This window comes from Eubalaena glacialis, chromosome 12 (assembly GCF_028564815.1).
Source record: "Eubalaena glacialis isolate mEubGla1 chromosome 12, mEubGla1.1.hap2.+ XY, whole genome shotgun sequence".
In the NCBI taxonomy this organism is placed as follows: domain Eukaryota; kingdom Metazoa; phylum Chordata; class Mammalia; order Artiodactyla; family Balaenidae; genus Eubalaena; species Eubalaena glacialis.
The window spans coordinates 7,340,491-7,367,549 of NC_083727.1; the positions used below are offsets into that span (position 1 = coordinate 7,340,491).

Below are 27,059 nucleotides of genomic sequence, written 5' to 3' on the forward strand. Positions count from 1 at the left end.
TAGTGAGGAATGGGTACTTGGGAAAGCTGTGCAGAAAACAAACTCATTCTCCTTCAAAAGGTGAGGAAGGAAGGGCAGAACGATTATACTCACCCACCTGCAGCAAAAAAGGCCTTGCTTCTTACCAGACAGCTATTTCTCCAAGTCTCTCCTCCCCAGAGGAAAAGAATTTAGGGGGGAGAACAGAATGAGAGTGTTGGTGTAAAAAGAAAAAAACCTGTATTTTAATACTGTGGGCAAGCACAGACCACCTTGTGCTCGCATTGTCATCTTCCTGTTAAATTCAGAAAGACTACTGTGGAGTTCTCTATGTATACACCTCATTCCTGTAACTTTCATTGTCATTTTCCTGAATATTCTTAAAGAACCTCTATAGCATTTTAAATAACTGCAATGATGAGACAATGTGCTCACCCAAACCAGTAGGTTCTAGGAGAGACGCTCTAACTGTTTTCTTACCAAGGTACAAACCTGTAATAGGACTGTGCGGCTTTCCTATTACATGGCCAATGCATTCATTCATCAGGGCTTGTAAACTCTAGAAACCAAAGGAAATGGAAAAGGAAAAGAGAAAAAATGTACACTCAATTATATAAGTCGCACAAATTAGGCTTTCGGTATATTTAAAAGAAACAGGCTATCCTTAAGTAAATATTTTCAAAGTTAGTTTAAAAGAAAATAGGTATAAACATAAATCGTACATAATTTAAGATAATATACAATTCCACTTTTTATCAGCTCCCCATAATGCAATGATGTACACAAACAAAGGACTTCTGTAATCACCTCTACTATTTGGAGGCTAAAATGAATGAATTCACATTTGAACAACATCTTTCTGATCTGATGGAATTTATCTGGATACTGGTGATAATATTTAACATTTGCCATTATGCTCTATACTGATGCACACTGGACTTCCCTGGTGGTCCGGTGGTTAAAACTCCGTGCTTCCACTGCAGCGGACGTGGGTTCAACTCCTGGTTGGGGAACTAAGATCCCGCATGCCGCGCGGCGACTAACACCGAAGTGAAACAGCTATTCCTTGTTCTTCATTAAGCTGCTAAAAAGCAGCAGCACTTTATAAAATACAAAACTGACGCGTATTTTGTAAGTGCCAGGCTGCACAAACAACTGTACACTGACTTGGTCAGCTGAACAATATTGTTATAAAAAGAGCACTGAATGTCCTACTCTGCTATTAGTGCTTTACCCTCTCGGCTTTATCATTACAATTATGTGAAAATATTTAAGAACCGCTTTTAAATTAATAAAAAGATACACAATCAGAAATAGAGAGTGATCAACTTATTTGGGTTTTTTAAGGAAAAACACTTTAGAATATCCCATACCAGGAAGTCATCTTCTGGTAAAGCTGAAATGAAACCAGGTTCAATGGCTTGCAGAAAGTCAAAACCTTGAGTTGCCCACCTGTCACGAGGAAAAGTTCAAGAGTCACAAAACAATCAAGCAGATGCCATAGCCGTTTTAGTCTATACAATACTGAAAAGTAATCTGATTGGAAAATTACCATCGAGGACAAAACACAAAATTTGTGTCTCTATCATCTGCCTCGTGTTGAGTAAGTTTACAGCATGTTTTGAGAAAGACAAATAGCTTTTTAGTAAAGGAACAGGTTACCAATTTCTTTTCCATTTACACTAAATAACGGGCATAAATTTCATGAGGGAGAAAAGAAGATTAGCAATCAGGAAGACCTGTCCAGGGAGAACGTGAACTGCTTAAAGATAATTCATTTTGGAACAATTACAAAAGAAAAAGTTTTCCAAGAGTTATGGCGGTTTCTACGTAAATAGGTTCGTTTTTAAAAAAGGAAGAAAAAAACTGGTCACCAAAGAGTTCAAAATGCTTTTTGTGTCATCTGCTCAGAAATCCCACATAAAATATAAGAATGAAGTATCAGCAACCCCACATGGCTCATGAAGGAGCCATCCTACGTGGTCATTACCTGGGTCTTGTCCCTCTACCACTCTCACATTTAGTCAGGACATAATTCATCCATTTCCGGGCAAAGCTTATATACTTGTCTCCTATCTTCTGTCTAAACTCGCCAGACATCAAACGAACGACTTCTTTATGATACTGTAAGAAGATTTCACGTATATCAAAATTAAGAAGAAAACGATTACACAAATACCTAAACACTATAATGCTGTTTAAATGTCATTTTTCTAAAAACGAAAAGCAAAAGCCAATGAACTTCACATATTCTAAAAAGAGTGCGAAGAGTTATAGAGAAAATAATGTCTTAAAATGCAATTTCACAAATGTCTTCCTCATAAGTTGAAATTAAGAATATGCTTTTATGATATTAAACATCTCTTAAAGAAGGTTTTTAAATGTAAGTGGATAGCTGTTAACAAAAAATAAAAACTGGGTAAATATCTGACAGTTTAAAAGTAACCCAGCATTTCTGATATTCAACAGGGATGTAAGATGCCATTCTTGACCAAGCTGTGATTACAACAATGAGATCATGAGATTTGCTGTACAAGATTCCTAATGCTTTCTGTAAGTAAGTTACAAAGCAACTGCAAAATTGTACTGTGTTTTTCCTCTTGTTTTGTACCTACCTCGAACCCAAAATTGTACCCTTGAATCATGGCTTCTCGGTAATACTGCTGCAACGTAGCAGATTCAGATTCATCAACTTCAGCGTCAAATTCTGAAGTGAACATGTGGTCCACTCGGTCAATGGCATCACTTATTCTGTTGCAAAGCTCTAATGCATCATTCTAAAGAATCCCAAACCATAATTAATCCAAAGTGAAACAAATCACACAATACTTATTGTATTTTAGAGGAAGATTTCTTTCATCATCACACAGACATTGACCATTGTAATATATTCCAGTCACATTTATTTTGGTTATTCAAAAGGAATGACCAAAAATAGAAAAAAATTTAGTATTTTCATTTTTATTTGTATTAGGTTTTCTTAAAAACTTATGAAATACAAGAGGAAAACAGTCCATTTAAAATATAATGCCTAATTACAAGGTGGTCTTTGAATAGAGGCTTACAGCTTCGATATTTCTGCCTATCAACCACCAGTTGTTTTCTCCCCTCGGTGGGTGCTCAAGTGTAAGTACGGTTTCAATTCCACAGAGTGAACTATGATTTCCAAATGACCTCCACAGTGTTATTAGTCGTACTGCCCTTCTTAACCCCCTGCTCAGGGGTTCTCAACCGGGGCCAGTGTTACCACCCCAGGGGATACTGGCAACGTCTGGAGATATTTCTGGTTGTCCAAACATGGGGTGGGGGGGTGTTGTGAAATCTACTGGCATCTACTGTGCAGAGGCCAGGGATGCCGCCAGACATCTTACAACACACAGGGCAGCTCCCCCAAACTAAGAATTATGGACTGACCTAAAATGTCACCAGTATGGGGGTTGAGAAACCCTGCCCTAGCTCAAGCTTTGTTGTCTTCCCTAATTAATAGTACAACAGCTCCAAATTGGGTTCCCTTTCCACCCACCCTTAAACACACACGTATGTACACATGTCTCTATCAGGTAGTTCCTCTACATAGTATTCCAAAACATTCTTCCAAAATCTTTGACAATTCTCTGGGGCTTAGAACATGAAATCCAAAATCTCTCAACAGCCTGATTTTTGCCCACCTGATTTTACTAGCCTCATCTCTCACTACTTTCCACTGTATACACCAAGATCCAACCAAATCAGACTGCTTGATATTCAGTGAGCGTTCTCATAACCCTGGTCCACAGACACCAATGCCCAAATGTTTCTCTTATTGGTCCCTTCCCAATTTGCATCTTTTGAAATACTCCCAAGCTGAAATGTCTCCATGGCAGCAATTCCCAGATGCTACCAGGAGGATCTAATCTCTCCCTCCTCTGTACTTTAGTGTGACAGTTTAGATCCTTAAGGCTACAAATTCCTTAAGCTCAAGAATAATCAATATCTTATATAATTTTGTACTCTCCAGAATTCATTAATTCAAACTAAAAGAAAAAACAAAAGTCCCCTGCCCTGGTATCTGAGTGGGGTGACAATCTATAAGAAAGAATGTTTATAGATATATAAGACAAATCAGATTGACAAAAGGGAAACAAACGTTTATCAAAACTACTTGTAATTTCAAGAAGTCCTTCTTCTTCAAGAAGTCAAGCCTTAATGTGACTGAGAAGACTGACGGGCTGCGGGAAAGTGTGCATGAGACCAAGACTGATAAATGGAGTGCAAAATAGGAAGCAGGTGAAAACGGGAAATAATGGCAGAGAAGGCAAGGCTCTGCCTTGTCATGAACTTGAAGGCCTTTCTGCCTGTCTGCAACTAGCTTTCTCAATTAATTTGACTGAATCATCTGTTAAATGAAAGAATAAATAACTCTTCTTTTAAATTACACATTTTTGACTTAAGGTGCCTCTAGTAAATACTGGTAATTGCTAAAGGAGAAATAAACTTGGATTAGGAATGAGGAGACCTAAAAGTCCAATACTGACTAACCACGTGACCATTAAGAAGTCATGTAACGATTCAAATTTTTATCCTCTCCAATTCTAATGTTACACAGTTCCAAGAAAGATCAAGGAAATTTTTAATTTAGACATGGGAAAAATGGGAAGAGAGGGAGAATGGGGAGGACAATTTTAAGAGTTCAAGTCCCTGGAGTGACTTAAATTATAACAAACTGATTCTTCCCTAGCATTACACCAAACGTAAATAAATTAGCTACGGTAGAGCTGATGGTGAAATACCTTCAGCTGCTGCAAAGCTTTGGCGATGACGGGCTGACTGGATGTCTGCTCCTGGCGTAGAGTCATGAGTCCTTCAGTGGACTGCTGGAAAGCTTTTCTATGAATTATGAGATGGGCAGACTCCATGACAACTAGTAAAAGATTATCCACCTGGGAGGAAAAGCAAGCACAGGGCTTAAACACAGACCCACTTAGTTTTCCACTCTAGTTCAACCCCCAGTCCCAAAACAACACCAACCTCAGGGCCACCAGGCCAGCAACCATCTGATCAGAAAGTAGTTGTCAAGCACAGTTGCTCCCATGGGGCAGCACACTGCAGTGGGCACTGACGGTTCCGCTCTCCAGCGCAATGGGGAGGAGTCCCATGGAATTATGTGGGCATGAAGTCTTTGAAGTATGCTAGAACTCCAAGAAATTCATTACTCCTGGAGCAGAGTGTGTGTCTGTGTGTGTGTGTGTGTGTGTGTTGAACCAGCATGTGGAGATAGAAAATGCAGGAATAAGAGTGGGATGAGATGAGGGGCCTTGCATGAAACAGAAATCAAGACTTTATTATTTGTATTCTTTAAGTGATGGTCATTGCAGTATTTTGAGTAGACCTGTGATGAGATGTACGAATTATAAGGATCATTCTGGAAGTACCAAAACAAGCAAACAAATACAGAATTGGAGGGAGGGAAGGCGAGGGTTGAAGCAAGGAGGGCCCTGCAACAGTCCAGGAAAGGGATGATAAGGTCTGACCATGGCAGCTGCTCTGGGGATGCAGAGAAAGGCTCATTTACTAGAAAGGCTTCGGTGCTGGGGCTAGTGACTAAGTGGAAAGGGGGGCGGGGAGGCTGAAATTATATGAACTGTCACATCCTGGTTTAAACAACTGAGTGGACAGAGCACCAGTCACTGAGACAGGGAATACAAGAGAAAAGGCAGATTCGTAGAGCTGAGGGGACAGCTGGCCGGGGTGCCCAGCTCTGGTCAGGCTGAGTTCAAGGTGCACATGTGCACTCACCAACGCTGTTCCAGAGCTGAACACAGAGGCATGAGGAGGCTTCTTACAGTTTTAATTACTGAGTTACACAGATTGTCATGGGATCCCTGTTAGGTAGGCAGGTGACAACCTTGACTACAAAAATGAAAACTTAAGTAGCCAGCAAATCAGAGTACTTGGAGAACTGGGATTTCTGGAACTACAAATTAAAGGAGTAGATAACTCCTTTCAGATCAGGGGTGGTTGGATCTAACTACATACATGGCTGGAGTAAGGAAAGATATAAAGAAAACATTTCAAATATTTTGGTATAATTGAACATACTTAAAGAATTTGCCCGAATATTTTAGTACAATAATGCTACAAAACTATCTATCAAAACATCAAGGTCTATTTTGGGGAAGTGGATACTTGAGACTGCTTAAACCAATCATTCATGAGCTGCTAACAGTTCCTTTTCCTAAAAGTATTTTACGTAAGCAATGCTGCTTCCAGGCAGCGGGGGAACGGTGGGGCAGGGACTGGGAGTGAGACAGACCTGCATGCTTCTCAAGGTATCAACAGTCTCCACCTGAGGCACAATTTTGACAGGCTGTGCCTCCCACGTGGCCCAGCTGCCATCTGAGTCCTGAGCGCGGTCACTATGTTTGGTTAGAAGCAGATAGGCGTCAATTAGTAGGTCATACGAGTCTTTCGAGCAGTCCTTTCCTGCGGCTGCATTGAGTAACTGCAAAATAATACTCTTCTCCTCAGCAAGGGTGTCTGGAACAAACACCTGCAAGTTTTCTAAGCCAGGAATTTGTACCTGGAAAAGAAACAATCCAAAATCTTGAATTAAAGAACATAGTATGTTATAGAAATTAAAAAAAAAAAAAAAAAAAAAACTCGAAAAAGACAAGTGGGTTTGGCCAAGGAGATGTGGGAAAGGCATTAATCAGAGCTATGAGGGGAACGGCAAGTCCCATCGACCCTGGGCATCCACAGAGGCCTGGTTCCGAGACCCCCTCGGATACCAAAATACAGAGGCCTGGTTCCGAGACCCCCTCGGATACCAAAATCTGTGGATGCTCAAGTCCCTTATATAAAGTGGCGTAGTATTTGCATGTAACCTATACGCAACCTCCCGTATACTTCAAATCATCTCTAGATTACTTATAATACCAAATACAATGTGAATGCTATGTAAAAGGTTGTAAATACAATGTAAATGCTATGTAAATAGTTGCCAGCATGTTGCAAATTCAAGTTCTGCTTTTTGAAACTTTCAGGAATGTTTTTTCCCTAACGATTTTCAATTTGCAGTTAGTTGAATCAGCGACCGCAGAACCCGCAGATACGGAGAGCCGACTGTATCTCAGTTCACTGTGACTGGAGGAGGGAGAGTGTGACTATATTGGGGGAGAGGCTTGGTAGAGTTTCTCCACGTACAGGGCATCCTCCAGTTTCTTTATTTTCAACAACAAAGAGAATACTCATCGGGGGAAGAATGTCAGCCTGAAACAACCTGAGTGAATGCCACTTTGCAGGGCAGTTTTTATGCAAAGCTGCTCCCACAGAGCAATGCGCTGCAGTGGGCACTGGTGGCTAGGCTCTTCAGCACCAGGAGCGGAATCCCAGGGGAGTATGCCGGCACGATGTCTTTGAAACAGAAAGTCACCTGACTCAGTGAAAGGCAAAAAATGTTAATGCAGATCCACTAATTATTCTTGACAGGGGCACCATAAAAAGCCTTTTAAAGATCACTTTAACAAGGGGTACATATGTGATTACGTTGTGCAAGTCACACATAAACACATGTGGGATAAAACTTCCAGTGACATCATACACAGATTCTAAAAGTACTAAGCTCCAACAGCTTGAATGGGAGCAAAGATGGTGACTCAAAAAGTGGGTCTAGGGCTTCCCTGGTGGCGCGGTGGTTGAGAATCTGCCTGCCAATGCAGGGGACACGGGTTCGAGCCCTGGTCTGGGAAGATCCCACATGCCGCGGAGCAACTAGGCCCGTGAGCCACAATTGCTGAGCCTGCGCGTCTGGAGCCTGTGCTCCGCAACAAGAGAGGCCACGATAGTGAGAGGCCCGCGCACCGCGATGAAGAGTGGCCCCTGCTCGCCGCAACTAGAGAAAGCCCTCACACAGAAACGAAGACCCAACACAGCCATAAATAAATAAATAAATAAATAAAAATTAAAAAAAAGAAAAAGAAAAAAAAAAAGTGGGTCTAGTGATGGCCAGGACACTGACATCAAAGATTCATGTAGAAAGTTTGAATTGTTTCAGGAAATGTGAGGGTGAAAAAACAATTACTTAAAAGCAACACATTACTTTATAGACATTATTTTAAACATATATGTGTAACTAATTTGATAAATTATATTGTATGAGTAAATGTTTGGGGTTTTTCTTCTGCATTCTTAAAACAAGTTAGTAAGTCAAGTATGAAAAACTTTGTTTTTCTAATTGTTGCATTGGGATATTATGGGACAGTCTTAAAACTGGGGTCCACATATGGCCTGCAAAGCCTAAAATATTTACTATCTAGACCTTTAAGAAAAAGTTTGCCTGTTTTAGAGTAAAGTAAGAAAGGTAAAATAATTATGCCACCTTAAATACATACCTTAACGTACTGTTTTGATTTCAGGACATCCAGAAGGTCTCTAACTGGGGCTGAAAGTATGAACTCTGCAGCTATTTCCAGGTCCTAGCATCACAGTTACAAAGAAACTTCTTTAGGGTTAGCTTTTTAAAAAATAAGATAAAAGAAAAATAAGAAAAAAATGGTAATTAATCAGGATTGTTAACTCACCTTTCTGAGCATTTTAGCAAATCCAAGTGCTTTGGAGGCTCTTTCTCTAGCCTCGTGAAAGAGCTCCTTCAGTGCTCGACTGATCTCTATAACAGATCTCCTGCCAAGTTGATTGAAATCCAGTTAGAATACATTACGGTATGCCAAGAAATACACAGCAATACAGATGAAGCAAATTCCAAATCACGTTAATGAAGACTGAAGATTTTAGAAGCAAGCAATTATTGGGAATGGATTCATAATATTCAGAAGCTTGCTCCCTACAGCTTTCTAGAAAGTACTTGTATTTTTTAAATAAGTAAGGCACACTTAATAACCTCCGAATAAGACTATGCTCAATCTTCTAAAGGCTTCATTACGATAATTCTTGGAGTTTGAAATAAGTTCTTGATTCCCAGCTCATAATCTAACTAAAAAGGAATATATATATAATAGTAGTGAACCAGTAAACGTTTAACAACCTGCTCTCCCAAAAATATTGTCTTGTGTGGTGCTTGCCAATTTTCGTGGTGCGAATACTCCCATCACAGATGTTTTCAATCCACCAACAGGACATCACTGAGCTATGACTTGGGAAGGGATGTGCACAAGGCACGTGGCCTCTCTGGAGCCAGGAACAAGTAAGCCCCACAAATCGCTGCACATGAACCCACGTCTAGATCCATCCCTAGTAAACAACCAGAGCATTATCAGAGCCATTCTCTAGTTCACCACCTTAATTCTTGAATTCTCGTATTTTGAATCTTCCATGTTAGCGTTCAAAACTGCAAGACCTTCTACAAACTAATTCACCCCATTTCTCAGCTATTGTATTTTCCCAGGTGAGAGCCTATGTGGTCACTTCTTTCTTTAATCCTGGCATAAAGACATCCCAGTGTTCTGAAACCCAAAAGTGTGTTTTTTATCAAATTTTGGAAAGTGAGAGAAAACATCTCTAGAGAAGTTAGTTCTGCCTGAGTACTTCCTAATGTTGACTCATAGGATGTTGCTGATAATTGGCCACTAAATAGCTCTATGAGTATTACACATGCCACAGAAACAGCACTTTAACATGGTTCATCCTCAATGCCATCTGCACAGAATTGGAGGAAATGCAGTAGATGCGCAAGCCATGGTTTCAGGTACTCAAGCTTAAAGTTCAACGGCAGGGATAAGCTTAGTATAAAAACAATAAAAATGTACCAAATATCAATTAGATGTATTCATGGACTGCTACAGAGTCTTTAAAGGACAGAAACAATTATTTAATTAAAGACATTCCAGAACATGTGAACGAATTCTACCCTACTCATTTTTAGTCAGCTTAAACAACATCTTCTCTAAGGACACTGTTTTTATTAGGCTAAATAAAAATCACCTTCAAAGACAATCTGACATAAAACCATAACTAAGAGATCATATAAAAAGACAATACAGTAGTAAGAAATAAATCCCTTTATGTCTACTACCCAAATTCTTCAAGTCTAACATGATTTGGTTTCAACAAGGCTCATTTCAGGCTCATTACCAAGAATAAAACTACATGAAATAAAAGACGGGCGAGGAAAGAAAATGCAACTTCAACCTTATTTCATCTGAAGCACTACTATCATCAGCACTGGTCCAAAATTCTGCACAGCTCTCCTGTAAGCCAAATTCCAGAAAACTTCCTGTAGATTTCAGCAGCATTCCTGCAATGTCACTAAGGGAACAAAAACAACAAAAGTAAACCAGAGAAGAAAAACTGTCCTCACTCATTCTAATTCTTGAATGAGAAACTCAAAGATTCAGCTATTATTTTAATAGTTTAAAAATCAATGACAGTGAGAATTTTCTTTTAATATAAAATCATCATTAATGCGAAAAAAGTAGAAATCTCTATTATGGAATGTATGTACCTTTGTTCCACAACCAGTTTTTCATTATAAACCTTAAAATCTTAAATTACATTCACAGTAGCTATGTAATTATCACACATGTTATTTTCATCTTAAACAAATGTTCAAAATCGTATAAAATGGCCTCAAACATATATCTACGACAAAATATTTTTTAAAAGCTCAACGAACTAAATGTTGGAGTAAGAAATAAAGTGAATTCCTTAAATGCAATTGTTTTTAAAAACTTCCCTCACAATTAGCTTTCATAGTCAATAAACATGAACTACTCTAATCGGCTGATGCTTCTCATCAAGTATACAATCTAAATACTAGGGTTAAAATGCAAACCCAAGCGTATAAAATAAATCTAAATGAGTTTAGTAAAAATTCAACAGCAGCTTACTGACTTCTATAATGAAAAGGAGTTTATAACCTAGTAAAACAGAGCAGGTAAGTCTACAACCAACATCGGATGGGGCAGAAGGTAACTGCTAGGGGAGCTGTCTGAGGAGCGAGATGAAACCCAGCTGAAGGTATGAGTTCAATGGGCCTTGCGGGCAATGCAGAACTGTAGCAACTACAACAGTGGGAAGAGTGGCTCTGACAGGAAGAGAATGGAGGAGGGGGAAGGAAAGTCCAGGAAGAACAATAAATATGATCAAAGGGCATGACGATGTGTTAATAAGCAAGACGCATGTTTGTGAAAAGAAACTGTCAACCTGGAAAGAGCACAGGAGGGGGGGATAAGACCAGGAAGGTAACCGGGCCGTGCTGTGGAAGGCCCTGGATGTCATGGAACTGTGTGATCTTCCTTTGGTGGGCAAAGAGGGTGGGCTTTAAAAATAACCGAGTGGGAAAATGTCCTGATTGGAAACGTGCTTTTAAGAGCAGTAGTATACAAGGATATTCAGGATCAATTTATTCAACAAGTATTCAGTATCTGTTATGGAGTAAGCAGTACTGAACAAAACAGATAAAATCCCTCCAGTGAATGGAGAAAAATAAATAAATAAAATTTAAAAATATATATACAGTATTTCTGATACTGATAAGTTCTATGGAGAGAAATAAAATAGGGAAGAAAGCTAAGGTGTACTTGCAGGTAGGAATTTCAACTTTTAATATGCAGAAGGTAACACTTGGCCAAAGACCTACAGGAAGTGGGGAAATAAGTCATGGAAATAACTGGTGAAGAGCAGTCCAAGTAGAGGGACCAGCAAGTGCAAAGAGCCTGAGGCCAGGGCAGGCCCAGCCTGTGAAAAACAGGAAGGAATCTCCTGTGGCTGCAGAGTAAGCACAGGAGAACCCAGGAGATGAGGACAAAGATTGAATGAAAAGCCAGACTGTACCAGGTCTTATGGGCCATTGTTTACGCATTCTCACTTTTATCTGAGTAAGGAGGAGAGCCACTGGCATATTTGGAGCAGAGGTAAAAATGGTCTGATGTACATTTTAACAAGATCACTGAGAATAAACCATAGAAGATGAAGGGCAGAAGCAGAGAGACTACTTAAGGGAGCTACTACAGCAATACAAGTAAGAAATAACAGGCTGGCAAGAGGGGAAATAGGCAGTGGTGAGCAGAGGTCAGATTCTGGATGTATTCTGAAGGGACAGCCACATGGAATTAGAGGTGGTGTGTGAGAGAAAGAAAGGAGTCAGGGTTAATGCCAAGACTGACCGAACCTGGGAGAAATAGTGTATGAAGCAGAATGTTGCACTAACACAACAAACGCCCAGAACTAGAACAGTGCAGGTGGACAGTCCCACAGCAGAGGCAATGAAAAAGCTCTGGAGCTTCTCAGAACACGAATATGAAGTTGAAGGCCAGAGACTGCACTGAACGGAACCTGAAGGACAAGCAAAAGATAAAAACAAAAAGACTGACAGGGTACAAAGTAATTATGTAACAAGAATTGGTAGTGAAATGAAACAGTAACCTTTTAAAAAAATTTCCTTAACAAAGCTTGACAGCCTGAGAACAGAAGATGCAAACAGAAGAAATCACAGGCAAAGCAGAACAATGGAAAATTAAGAGGGGGGGAGATGTTGAAAATGGTAGTGAATGCATTTTTTCATAAGGCTGACTATGAGAACCAATCTGAATAGGAAAACAGGACAGACTGGGAACCTCGGCCTGAAGGACCGGATGAGTCCTGAGACAAGAGCAAGTTCACTGTTCACTCAAAATAAAGATAGAGGAAAACATAAAAAGAGCTGGTGGTTAGGGCAGAAAAATGAATACAACATCCTGAGATTCTCAGCATGGAACAAAGACCATCAGAGTGAGGACAATGAGTTTCTGAAGTGAGAAGGGAACTCTGTAAAAGCTGAAGTCCTAAAGAGTGCACATAAAGGGAGGGGAAGGAAACATGAGCTGGGTATAAAAGAACTCATAAAAAGGAAATGAAGAAATAAAATGGCTGATGGGGCAAGTGAGAGAAGGCAGCACCAAAGAACTGCAGCAGAGTTTAGAGCCAAGGAGAGGCCTGGTCCTCAGTCAGTCAGCAGGGGAGTGGCCCCCAGCAAACACCACGCACCCCACATTCAACACTCAGGTGCCTGTACTCGAGAAGATACATTCATTTCCTAGAACAGACAGACCAGTGAGCACTCCCCCCTCCCTAATGCTTTTCCTTGGTTTACGTTTCAATTCTTTCACCATATATAAATACCCAGTTTATAAAGAGATTCTGTGATTAGTATTACATTCCCAAAACAGTATCAGTGAAAATACGTACTTGTTAGGCTTTGGAAGTGCCCACCAAGACTGATACAAAAGGTCTACAGGTCTACTCCACTTGTCAGAGGCCTTAAATTCTCCTCCTTTTGTATAACCAAGAGGGTGTACTCTAAGGCAGGATGTCTCAACTTCAAAATTGACATTTTGGGTGGATAATTTTTGTTTGGTGGGCTGTCCTGTGTCCTGTGCATTGTAGGATGTTTAGCAGCATCCCTGGCCTGTTCCCACTAGATGCCAGTAGCCCCTCCCAGTCAGTACAATCAGAACTGTTTCCAGACACTGCCACATGTCCCCAGGGGGCAAATCACCCCTGGCTGAGAACCACTGCTCTAAGGATAACAAAACTTGGGAGAGGGGCACACAAAAGATATGAATGATTGTCATTTTCATGTAACTAAACACTCAAACATGTAGAATAGAACTGGTGAGCAAGCCAGGAGTACAAGTGAGAAAGGAAGACAGGCGTATAAGGATTCCTACCAGAAAAGTTTTCCAGCCTGTGCTTCGCCTCCCCGGATGTAATGGATTATTTCTTTGGTGAAATTCCATTCCTCTTCTAACAGATTCTTTAAACTATGAGATGCTTGAGGTAATTGCTGTAGCATTTGGATCCAGCTTCTCATGTAATCAAAATATACCTTAAAATACAAAAATGTAAAAGGAGATATCTGAGAATAGAATTCAACAACCCATAACTTTCATCTCTGTTAACATGAAAGCTATAAATCAGAAGGGCGAGTGGAAGAGGGACCACTGAGGGATGAAGCTCTGAGAGAAGCGAGATTCTGCATCACTGTTAACTGATGTCTAAATAGCATTTTTCTTTAATTGTATAACTCAACTCCTCAGCAATTTAACACATTATTCACAACTGCTGCAAGTTACTATAAAATAACTACAATATTTGCACTGTATAGAAAAGTACGATCAAGTTAAAAAAAATCAAAATAGCATACAGAAATTTTCATTATTAATATATTGTGAATAACATTCCTTTAAGAGGTTGGGACCTTTATTTCTTAATTACTTACTTTAACTTTAGATGGTATCTTACGTGTTAAGAGGAGGAAATGAGCACACTTCTTCCCACTATACCTTCCCAACATCCAGATTTTCGTGATATAATTTTTCAAGGTTTATGACATATAGATTATGATCTATAACCAAAATACCCAATCTTTCTAAGGTGGGGTTTATGCCCACCACAAGTCCTCTACAACAGCTTTCCCAGTCCTAAATTCTTATCTTGATTTATCTGTTGCTTAGCAGGGTTTTACTATCAAGTAGATTTTCTCAAGACAGGTTAACAATTGTTATATTATGAAACATCGCTGTTTGTGGATTCTTTTACTGAAAGGATAACTTGACTGGGTATAAAATATTTAAGTTACACATTCTCTCCCTCAGAACCTTGAAGACATTACTCCACTACCTTCTAACGCAGTGTGTCCTGTTAGTATAAAGAAAACTGATGCCAGACTAATCACCATTCTCCCTGCTCCCTGGAGGTGGCTTCCTTTCCCTGCTTAGATGTTTACAGGACGCTTTCTCTAGTCTTGGATTTCAATTATTTCACCAGCCTACATCTTAGGGTTCACTGAAATGAATATTTTCTGAGATCCAACAATAACTTTCAGTAGGCAAAAATCTGGGGTCTTTATTTCAAGAAAACTGCCTTCTCTTGTATCTTTGGATAATTCTGGGTCCTCCTCCATCCAGGCTGTGCAGCATGAATCTCCAGTCCTGGGTCCACTATGAATACAGCTGTGTGTGTGGAACCTGCAACTTACGGGTCTATGACCACCTCATCCAAATGAAACAAGTCTTTTGTACAGCGGGCCCAGGACCTCCCTTTCCATTCCTGGAATGCTCCTTCGCCTCCTTGGCTTCCCTGAAACGTGGCTGTCCTGAGAGCTGCACTTCTCCTTGACAACCCTCTCGAGGGACAACTATCTTAACAGTATATCTCAAGGGCTGCAAACAGTCGGCATTCTCGTGCACCCCACTGCTACTTTCAAACCACCACTCTTACGCAGTCTTACTTAAAAACAAAAGAAATACCCTACCCCTTTAAGATTGATGTCATCAGATATACCATCGACGCCCCCTCTGCACACCATCATCTACTGATTTTCAACTACCCATCAGTCATCAGACTCCAGCCTGTGACTCAGTCTTCTCTCCAGCCCAGGCTCAGCCACCAGCTGTGTGACTTAACATCAGGTGCACGACGCCCCGACACCATTTCAGTTCCGTTCCCCCATGGCCTCCAGTTCCAACCACCTTTTCTTCTCTCTGACAAGGTTTCGTTTCTGATCCTGCCAATACCAGAACCGCTCGAAGCCCAGTTCAAACACACTGATGTTAACACTTCCTCTCCTCGCTCCAGTTTGTTTGCCCAACTCCCCCCTCTACACTGTTCTCTTCACTTTATCTGGAACTCCGGTCCACTGGTTCCTCTTCTTCCTCCAACTCACTCCTCTCTTCCTTGGGTCCCTGTCCTCCTTATTCAGCGCTCCTGTCAGTACGCTCATGTCCCTGCCACCGTCCTACACCCTGCCATGCCTGGAATGCTCACGCAGCCTTTTCTCACCTGCCTTTTCTCACCTGCCTGTCAAGACAAGCCCAGCTCCCTTCCCCATCCGCACGGTCCAGAAGCTGAGGGCCACGAGTCACACGGCAGGGGGGAGTCACTCTTCTACACGGTCACATTCACCAACCACACGGCACACATTTCCAGTAATACTTGTACCTCTGCTCAGCTCACTTTCCTTCTCTCTACAACCACAAGTTTGAAACGTCTCCATTTTCCTCAAACTGCCAAAACCCATCCTAACCCACTCTCAGCAGATGATCTCGTCTCTCTTCACAAAAAAACTTTAAGTCATTAGATATAAAAGCTCTCATCATCGTGAAACAAGTAACAGAAACCTACATGCTGTTACCTACCATCCTTCCCCTTTTCACAGTAGAGGAGCTGTGTTTCCTGCTAAGCCCAGCACTTGTGTTTTGAGACCCGTCTCCTCGTGATACCCGAGGAACCTGACACCATCGGTCTTCTCCTTTCTCTTACATATATATATATATGAGATTTTCTTTCATCTCTTTCCCTTAACAAAATCAACGCCGAAGGCTTTCCAATGGTCTCAGGTATCTTCGATTTTAAAAACTCTCACTGGACCTACCATCTTCACTATTCATCTTGCTGCACAAACTGGACAGCCAGCAATCACTCTCGATACCTCTCCCATATCCAATCCATCCCTGAGTCCTGCCAACTTCACTTCCTTCGTTTCTTTCGAATCCTTATGCTTTTTCCTAAATTTATGCTATTCCACTGTAATCCAGGGACTAGCGTGTGCACTTCTAGACTAGTCTCTGCCTGGTCTTCTCCCATTGACTCTGGATCCCCCCAGGCTGTTCCTCTAACTGCAGCCACAGTGGTCCCTTCCCAAGGCTTTCCTGGGAACCTTCGTTCCAAAGCTGCTTCCCTTATCCTGCATCATCACAGAGACTTTGCATCTGCTCCCTTCTCTGTCAGCAAAGTGTTCCTTTCAATCTCTCTCTCTCTTTTTTTTAACTAAAAAGTAAAGTGGCTTTAAAATATTTTTACAAATAATACCCAGAATGAACAAATGTTAATATTTGGTCATATTGGCTTTGGATATTTTTTCGATGAGAAATAATACATCACAAAGTTAATTTCTCCTTGGGTTCTTTCTTCACTTCTCTCTTTCCTCCCTCCTCAGAGGTAACAATTATGCATTTAGTATGTCCCCTTCTGGTTTACATGTTTTTTTAAATAATCTGTTATTACACAAATTACAAGAGACAGTATTGTTTTGTGTAAGCTTTCAAATTATTACTACATAAATTGGATTATAATACACACAGCAACTTTCAGATAAATTCCAACTGTCCCTTCCTGAGAGGCTTGTCTCACCACCACATGAACTCAGATCTTACTGTGAGAGTCCATAAAAGACCCGTGTCTCTCCTTTGCTGTTTTTTACCGTTGTAATGTTATGTCTGTACAATTATTTAATAGTCATTTTCCCCATCGTTCTTAAACTCCAAGAGGGAGTTTATGCTCCTTACTGAGCCTTCAGTACCAGGCACGATGCCTGCCTGGCACACAGCAGACACCCAATAATATCTCTAGAATGGAAAATTGAGTCTTTTCTGCTCCTTTGTCCTTTATTCTTCTATAGGAACACTAACTGTGCAAGTCTGAGCTCTCCCTTGTGTGTCTCCTACAACTATCACATCTTGTTCATCATTTTCATATTTTCGCTCCTTTTAAGTTCTTTTTATGTGATTTCCTTCAATCTGTCTATCACATGTTCCTACATCACATATTATGTTTATTGTTTTAGTTATTTCTAAAGGCCAGGGCCAGGGAAATGAGCTAAGAAAGCTCACAGCTTCAATTTGGTTTTGCTGGCTCAAACAAATTACTTCCTTGGACCTGCATGCATAAGTTCCTCAGTTTTTCGAGTCAGAAGGATGATGCAGCACAGAGTAAAGACCCCTCAGTCACAGATATCCTGCATCATAATTCGCTGACCACTGCTTCCCCTCGCCCTTTTAACCCATCTCTCACTCGGCGGTCTTCCCCGGCTTACAGGATAGGACACTGCCTGGCAGTATGTCCTCTATGGGGGCATGCCCTGCTGCCTCCTGACCATTCACACCCCAAGAAGCCACAGCTCTCACTCGCCGTGGACGGGCCCTCCGCATCTAAAGGAGGGCAGGCAGAGCAGTAAACGACGTGACTGCCTCTCCGAGGGCCACGCTCTCCTTCCTTCCTGACAAAAACACTGACTTTGTTTGGGCTCCACCAGTTCGCAAAATATGCCCCTGCACTAATCCATCTAGCACACTTTGGGGCACAATTTTAAAACTATTGATAATTTCTAGTTCTTCATCTGTGAAATTATGGAGATGAACTAAGGGAGATGATGCCTCACACAGAAAATTGGCAGCAGAGTCAAAACTAAATCCTAAGCATTTCTAGCTCTAACTAGCTGAGAATTTTGGTACTTACTTCCCTTAACTGAGCTTTCTGACATCTCACAGGCACACCGAGGGCACTGGAGGTGGATGACCTGGAAGGCACAGCCTAATTCTCACCCTTCTTGCCTAATCTCACCCTTCCTGCCTCAGCGATTACATGGCAAAAGGTGTGGCGTGCGCCTCTGTAAAGCCATCTAAGACAGTTTGGAAAGCAAAGCACATTTTGTCTTTTTCAACTTCTGGTTTAATCATCCACAGAGAGAAAAATTAATTTCCTTGCTGTTTTTTTACCATAACTCTTCAATGATAAAGACTTTCCTGACATAAGCAATATATACAGTATTTCAAAATGTAGCCACATTTTACACATTCTGGTCTTTTATGTATTCTCCCAAACGATTACAAAATCATTTCAGACTCAAAATTATTTCTCGTAAGATGCCAGATATAAGTCCCTCCCCAGCGACACTCTTCTTTCTCTCCTACTACAGAGGCTGAAAAGCTAAATCTTTGCATTCCCAGCCTCCATTACAGTGAAGAGGCCACACAAAGGTCTGGTCAGTAGGATGTAGGGGACATCTGTTGGGTGGGGCTTCCAGAAGAGCTTTTGCTGTTCTGGACTTAGCTGGCAAGGAGACTTTTCCCCTCTGCCTTTCTCTTTAGAAAGTGAGGGTGGTGTCTGGAGGTGCTGCAGCCATCCTGAGGCAGGACACAATGAGATGTCAAGCAAGGGTGAAAGCATTCCAAAAACAATATGCCTACAAGCTTTGCTGTTTTCTATATTATTTCATCAACCTGCCACACTAAGTAATCGTCTGTGCACATACCCTAATGCCTCTAACATGGATTTACTATATACTAACACTCTACCAAACCTTACAGAAGACAAAAGCACTTCAATCACAGCCCCTGGCTTGTGCAGCGTTCAGCCTAATTAGGGAAACCTGAGGACAGACAGTTGGTACATCGCTAAGTATGAAATAGTGTGGTTATAAGTAGAACCCTGTAAGAGTTCAGAGAGGGTATAGATAGGTGCACATGAAAGGTGAAAACTGTCAGACAAAACTTGAAAGTAAATCTTCAGTGGGCAGATAAGGAGGAGAGAAGACATTGTGAGCAGGAAGGAATAACAGCAGCATAAATACAGAGGCTACAAGAGGACAGGGAAGCACGGCGTGTGCGAGAAGACACACAAGTCAGACGTCTCTCCCCACTGTCCTGACCATCAGCATTTTGTGCAGATCCTCCTCGAAGGCGTCGATGTTGCAGTCGGTCTCCTCCAGGTGGTCCAGGACCTCGTGCAGCATGAACTGGTAGTACTGCTTCATCAGAAGGCCACCCTTCAGCACCTCCTTACACTCTCTCACCAGCTGCAAGACAACAGGCACAAGTTCTACCATTTCACACATTCCCACCAGATTATTTGTCGGTTTTCACACATTTTCCACGTAAATCCTCAAAAAGCTCAGGAAAAGAGAACCTTGCCTCTGAAAACCCTAAAATATTTTCCAGATTCTTTGTCAGTTCATTTCACATAAATATCTCAGTAATCTCAACTGAATAATTAGAATAAATCAGTGAAAACAAAAGTATTTAACAGTATAGCATGAATACACAAAGAAAAATATACAGGCAGAAAACTGATTTGCTAAAATACATTGTTCTACAAATAAATTTTTAAAGAAAATAAATTCTACAGAAAAAGATCTATTTTTCTACTAGTTGACATTATAAGACAAGGGATACAAGAGAAAAATTTCCTCATGAGACTGGTCATTTTTAACCAAAAACATAATAAAGATTCAAATATACTTACATACCACAGAGCCTGGTGGCCTTTGTAATAATTTAGCAAAGTTTACCCCCGTGATTTGTGGCTTTTACCATCAAAACACTCAGTCACAAAAACAAACAAACCTAAGATTAATCTGATAAAATTAAATGAAAGTCAAGGGGGGAAAATATGAAAGAAAACAAAAGGATGAGTGAAACCGCCATGTGTAGGCCCAGGAGGTACTGTGAGAAGGGAGGGAAGATGCAATGAGAGGACCTTTACTGTCCTTCCATCAATAACACGCTGGTCTCATGCCCTCAAATTCTAACCAGCAGGGACTGTGAAACAAGATCACAGTTGCACTAGTTTTAAGATACATTATCAAGACACAAAAGGAACCACGGTGCTGCTACAGGGAAAGTAAACTGGTACAAACTCTCTAGAATCTAAAAATGTATGACTCACTAGTTAATTTTTACGTTTTATACTCAAGCAATAATCAGAGATGCAGACTAAAACTTACATACAAATATATTTATCACAATATTATTCAAAACAACAATAGGGATTAAATAAGTTATGATGCACTTATATGGTAGGACACTAATGCAGCCATTTAAAATCTTATTTCTGAAAAAAATTTAAGGATGAAAACTCATATTCTTTTCTTTCTTTTTTATTTTAAATTATATGTGCAGAAAGTATGTACATACAGAAAAATAAATGGATAGAAATACAGCAAAATGTTACAGTGGTTATCTCTCAATGGCAGAATAATAGGATAACTTTCATTTTTGTCTATCATTTTCCGTACTTTTCAAATTTTCTAAAATAAACATGGATTGCTTTTACAACAAGATCCCCTTCAAAATGTTTTTAAAATAATTACCCACAGTAAGAGAGCAATGGCTAGAGTTAAATCCATTAAAAAGTGTTAACATAAATTTCTGTTAAAGATGTCACTTAGGTGCTTACAACTCAATCTGAATGCATTAAAGCCAAAATTTCTTATTTTATTTTATTTTTTTAATAAATTTATTTATTTTATTTTATTTATTTTATTTTTGGCTGCGTTGGGTCTTTGCTGCTGCACGCAGGCTTTCTCTAGTTGCGGCGAACAGGGGCTACTCTTTGTTGCGGTGTGCGGGCTTCTCATTGTGGTAGGTTCTCTTGTTGCGGAGCACAGGCTCTAGGCGTACGGGCTTCAGTAGTTGCAGCACACGGGCTCAGTAGTTGTGGCTTGCGGGCTCTAGAGTGCAGGCTCAGTAGTTGTGGCACACGGGCTTAGTTGCTCTGTGGCATGTGGGATCTTCCCGGACCAGGGCTCAAACCCGTGTCCCCTGCATTGGCAGGCGGATTCTTAACCACTGCGCCACCAGGGAAGCCCTCTATTTTATTTTTACTCTAGTAATGCTATCTTAATCTAAGTATTGGTTTTTTACTTTTCAAAATGTTTTAACATAAATTACTGTTTAATCCTCACAACAGCCCCGTTAGTAAAAGGTACACTCCCCGTTGTTTCAGCAGCTGATATTCCTGAAGTATGTATTTGTTTTGTGGGGAGGGGAGGTAAGTACTTTACCAAAACTTCCTAAATAACCGCTGCAACATGGAGGACAAGTGAAAAGTGTGGCCCAAGTGGACAGTAGGCGAGTAACTAGAACCAAGATGGTGAGAAGGAAGTAGTGCGAAGGTGGACGCAGAGCTCGGGCTGTGCTGGATGGGAACTGAAGCGATGACGGTGAGGCGCAGGACTCCACCTCCAGTTCCATTAGTCGCCCGGCTCCACACCTAACTACACAAACAACGTCAAGTCCTATTTCGTACCTCTCGCACCGCCTGTCCTCCAGCTTGCACTCATCCCCTCTGCCCATCCTGTCATTCAGAGCCAAGGAGCTCCCAGCCCTTCAAACTCCATACAGTCCACAAAAAACACAGTAACTGTTTTTCATCAAAATTTGAAATGGTTATTTTATATAGTGAACGTCAATACGGTCGTATCATAAAGCATAAATATAAACGCTCTTCAGCACACACTCTGGTAGATACAACTGCTTCTAGCCATTTCTCTGTTACCCTTGGAATAGCAAACTCACTAGAAAATCCCGCCCAAAATTAGTAATAATTAAGAAAGCAGAAGTTGTCACTGTTGCTTAAACCATACAAGTGCCTGAGCAAGCAAAATGTCCAAACACATCCCACCCCTGCACACTGCAGGCACTTACCTGCTTACATAACAACAACAACAAAAATTTAAGAATTTAAACTATCTCTTATGAATGAATTTTAAGTTTCCAGTCTTCAAAGACTGATGGTAATAGGACATAGAGGGTCATATCAGCACCACACTTTCATAACCTTTTAGAATGAGGAAGTGGAAGATAGAGAGGTGGAATCATCATCTCATCTTTGAAGGATGCATGGAAAAAAGAACATTTTAAATTACCCTAAACAGAGCAGCTTAAAAACACTAGCATACACTCATTTTCACTATTTGCAACAATTAGGGGGAAAATTCTAAAAATAAAAATGCTGAGCCTGTAGAAAAATATAATAAATGCTCAATATTTTTAAACAGTCTTTGAAACAAACCTGCTTAATACTCAAGAGAGATGGTTCTCCAGCAGGTCTCTGTTCCAACCTTAACTTGAGACATTCATGTATGACGTTCAGAAGGACTCGACAGAGGACCAAGAAGGCAGGTTCGAATGAGGGTAAATCCATGGACTTCAGTTCATCCCAAGAGACAGTGCTGCACTTCTGCTCCGAGGAAGGCGGCCTCCTGGACAACTGCACATAATCAGAACCCCACATGGGATCCGGAAATTCAGAAAACTGTAACACAAATTCAACAAAGCTTAAAAGAGCATCCAGGAGAACTTCCTACAGTTGTAGTTATAAACTATTATTCTCTATAGTTTGCTGACAAACCTATAAAAATCATAATTTTACAGGAAAAATAATCTTTAGAATAATTCACCATTTTCAACTAAGACCTAAAAAGCTCTAAAAGTATTAGAAAACCATAACAAGAACTAAAGTGAAATTGTAATATTTTTATCAAAAACGTATAGTAGAAAAAGAACCAAGTTCACCTTTTTCATCATACATTTTGTTTATCATACTTAAAATAATCGGAGCATTTAGTTTTAAGGCTATACACAGTATTATCCACAACTATCTCTAGACAGACAAAACCAGAGAACTATTAAATTTGAGAAGAGATTACAAAACCAGGTAGCCATTTGTGTAAACATAAAAACTAGTGGGTTTAACCAAGTCTTTTGTCCATTTGTTCTCCTGAGCTACCAAAGGAGGCTGAAAGAGAAAAATTCATAAAATTAACCTGGCTGGTCCCACTCAAATATATGTAATTTGATGTTTTCTAGGAACCCTACTGTTGCCCACCCATTCATACAGTCATCCCCATCAAACTCCTTATGCTTTTCCCCATAAAACGGCAGATTTGGAGATTTCTCAGTGTTCTTAGACCTCTGGCAACATCATCCTGACCAATCATTCAAAGGTCTTGCCTTCTCCTTCTATTGAGAAAACTGAAGGCGTCAAAATTTGAAAATTTCAACTTTTCTTCAATTTAAAACATCACCAATTTAGTTATTGTGCCTCCAAATGTCACTCATACCTGTGCTCCCTGTCACTGAGTGAACTCTTAACTGGTCTCCCCCACTCACATTCTTTTATGTTCAACACATATTTCTGCATTTAAATTAATACATACTTTAGTTTCCCATAACAGGCAAGAATTTCTAAAATAGCTGCATAATTTTTAAAATGGTTACCTGTGATAAATGTGGTCAGGGTTAAGACATGTCTGTTTAAAAGCTTTAGGCAGTATAAATGCTTGTTTCTTCTGGTGTGGAGAACGACATCAGATAAAATATTTATTTAGAGCTCTACAGAATTCAGCGAGCTTTCTAGGATAAAATGCTAAAGAATTCTTTCGGCATTCTCTGTAGTTCCAGCCTGTTGACCCATCTGCTTCAGGCTCACTGGGAAGGAACAATCCCTCCTTCTCAACAACTGCAAGACAACACTGCCTGGAGAACCAGCAGCCACGCAGGCCTACACAGCTGCTGAGGAAACACATTCCTGCTGGTGTTGCCTGGGGCGTCAATCCCCATCCAGACAAAGAGGAACAGACATTAAAAAACTCCTGAGCATGGAAGAGGGGACAGCAGTTTTAACTAGGGACACCAACGTGAAGAATCAGAAAAGCTGACGGTGATTGAATGTAGGACACAGGAGAGAACGACAAAAATACTCTAATGCAAGATATCATTAAAGTCTTCTGAAAAAAAAAAAAAGACCAAGATTTCTGAAATAAATTCCATAAAGGGAGTGAAAATAGAATGAATGCTGTCAAAGTCTGAATTAATAATTTAGAAATTAACTCCAGAAATGATCACTATAACCCAGAGCAAAAGAAAAAGGAACAGAAATTTTGAGTGAAAAATAAGAGAAATGGAGGGCAGATCTAGGAGCTGTAACATAAGAATAATAGGAGTTCCAGAAAGAACAAAAGGAAGAGGTGGAGGAGAGCTTTTTGCACAGTCAAGATATCACTAATATGTAAAGAAGAAGGGGAAAAAAACCTCTTTGAATGGGGAAGAACCCAAAGTACAATTCATTTACCTTCTCTAAAAAACTACCTGAGGAAGAACAGGAGAGTCTGGTCAAATGAAAATTGGATCAGAATAAAGATCTCAAGATAGAAAAAGAAAAATGCCCAAGGAAATGAGAAGCCATGAATCTCGAAGAACGTATACAGGCAGATACAACTCCATGATGATAACTTGGTTAAGGACTATAATTCAAGTTTTAGCAAGGAATACTGGAAACTGAAAAAAATAAAAAAGCATACTGTGAGGAAAAACCTGGATCTTAAACTCCCAATTATTTTAATAAAACACAGGGAGAGAGGAAAGGGGTAATACGGTGCAAGAATGGCCTATTTGTTATTCTTTCATTCCAGTGAGAAATATAGTATTAAATGTAGTATATAATCCCTGAACAATCCAATCAAACTGAAAAGACTCAATAATGTAGGGACATTAATAAAAACTCAATGTAATTACAATCATAATCGCAATGGCATTTTGTGTGGGTTAATAAATTCATTAAATAAAGTTCAGGTGTAAGAAAGTAATGTACAAAAATAAAAACAGCTCAGAAACTTTTGAAAAGAAAGAATGTATGGGAAGAACTGCCCTACACAATGCCAAACCTTACTAATAAACCTACTGTATTTAAAACAGAAAAGTTCTGGCACAGTAATAAACAGAGCAACAGAACAGAGAAACATATCCAATTACCTACGATAATTCAGAATATAAAAAAGGCAGGCAGTTCAAGAAGTTGAAAAATAACAGATAATCCAATGAGTATTTTAGGGAATTAAATAAAGAATAAATACATCCTTCCCATACCCTACACACTATGCCTCACATTATTTTTTTTTTTATTAATTAATTTATTTATCTTTGGCTGCATTGGGTCTTCGTTGCTGCACGTGGGCTTTCTCTAGTTGCAGCGAGTGGGGGGCTACTCTTCGTTGCGGTGTGCAGGCTTCTCATTGCGGTGGCTTCTCTTGTTGTGGAGCACGGGCTCTAGGCGCGTGGGTTTCAGTAGTTGTGGCACGTGGGCTAAGCAGTTGTAGCTTGTGGGCTCTAGAGCGCAGGCTCAGTAGTTGTGGCGCACGGGCTTAGTTACTCCGCGGCATGTGGGATCTTCCCGGACCAGGGCTCGAACCCGTGTCCCCTGCATTGGCAGGCGGATTCTTAACCACTGTGCCACCAGGGAATCCCAACCTCACGTTATGACAATTAATCATTTTTTTAATTTCATGGCTATTTTAGAAATTTTTGCCTGTCATGAGCAACTAAAGTACAGTCATCCCTCAACGTCCATGGGGGATTAGTTTCAGGACCCCCTGCTGATACCAAAACCCCTTATATAAAATGGCACAGTATAGCCGGCCCTCAGTATCTGCGGGGTCGCATCCATGGATTTCAATTTGATCTGTGGTTGACTGAATCCACAAATGAGGAGCCAGTGGATATGGAGGGCCGACTCTAAGTATTAATGTAAATACAAAAATATATGTTGAACCTATATATTTTGAAAAAGAGATTCCAAATGTTTTAGAACCTAAACACAGAGCTATACCTTAGGTTAAACCATATAAAATTACCATTTTAGTCAATCAAAAATGATCAAGTAGTGGCAATTTGACAGGTCAACATGATAAAAAGATTTCTGAAAAGACAGTGATGACAGTAGGATTTCAATTTCCCTTAGTTCCCCCACAAGGACAGAACGACTAAGACAACAAAATCAAAACTCCATGAGACACATTTACAATAAAACTAGGTGAAAGGTAACTTCATGAACCCCAAAATAGAAAGGGGGAGGGAAACAGATAGTCCCTGGACCCATGTGATACCTCATACCCACACGCCACACCCAACCAGTACCCCAGATCCCTATCAGCATTTGTGCAGGGGAAACAGAGGGGATTAACGGAGTGTCTGATGGGGCTAAAGGGACAAATTCCAAAATTACCAATGAATACTCAATAGAAAGCTCACTGCTTCTATTTGAGGGCTTCCTGACGTTGGGAATGATTGTGGCACCAATTCCTGAGTGAAGTCAATGGGTGGGCAATAAGGTCTGAAGGGGCTAAAGTGGTTTACATCCCCAAAACTCTTGAAACTCTCAGCCAAAATTTCCTTCCAGGACAAAGCTCCACACCCAGAAGAAACTGCTGGGGTGAAATCCAACTGAACAGTAAAGGACAACAGAGATAAAGGAAAGAGAAGGGCCAGAAACAGGGGGAGAGGAACACAGCCAGGAGACCTCAAAAAATAAGAGACGTATTACTTATCAATTCAGAAGAGAGAGCTTAAAGCATAAACCTGAACGCTTTCCTAAGTCTCTCTTTTCTTAAAGTTCATAAAAACAAATATCATGTTTAAAAATGAACAGGAGAAAAGGATTGTGTTAGAATCCAATACATGGTTATTTTAAGGAAATAACCGTGAGAGAGAATAAGAGAGAGAATTGAGAAAGAATAAGGAGCAGAGTAACCCTACAGACAATGAATGCAGGCC

General features: G+C 40.3%; 1 protein-coding gene across 5 annotated transcripts in view; it reads right to left on the reverse strand.

Annotated features, from left to right (window-relative positions):
* The window catches only part of MAP3K4 (mitogen-activated protein kinase kinase kinase 4), a 111,076-nt gene that overhangs the window by 22,083 nt on the left and 61,934 nt on the right, over nucleotides 1–27,059 (reverse strand). For 3 of the 5 annotated variants that reach the window (XM_061207236.1, XM_061207234.1, XM_061207238.1), the window contains exons 4-15: nucleotides 22,522–22,764; nucleotides 19,379–19,525; nucleotides 13,620–13,777; nucleotides 10,102–10,218; nucleotides 8,538–8,637; nucleotides 8,349–8,432; nucleotides 6,272–6,538; nucleotides 4,749–4,898; nucleotides 2,595–2,756; nucleotides 1,970–2,103; nucleotides 1,353–1,431; nucleotides 460–538 (exon numbers count right to left, since the gene is read on the reverse strand). In XM_061207236.1, coding sequence (XP_061063219.1) covers nucleotides 460–538; nucleotides 1,353–1,431; nucleotides 1,970–2,103; nucleotides 2,595–2,756; nucleotides 4,749–4,898; nucleotides 6,272–6,538; nucleotides 8,349–8,432; nucleotides 8,538–8,637; nucleotides 10,102–10,218; nucleotides 13,620–13,777; nucleotides 19,379–19,525; nucleotides 22,522–22,764 — 1,720 coding nt within the window. The remainder of the gene's footprint in view (nucleotides 1–459; nucleotides 539–1,352; nucleotides 1,432–1,969; nucleotides 2,104–2,594; nucleotides 2,757–4,748; nucleotides 4,899–6,271; nucleotides 6,539–8,348; nucleotides 8,433–8,537; nucleotides 8,638–10,101; nucleotides 10,219–13,619; nucleotides 13,778–19,378; nucleotides 19,526–22,521; nucleotides 22,765–27,059) is intronic. The other 2 variants (XM_061207237.1, XM_061207235.1) reach the window with 1 other exon arrangement.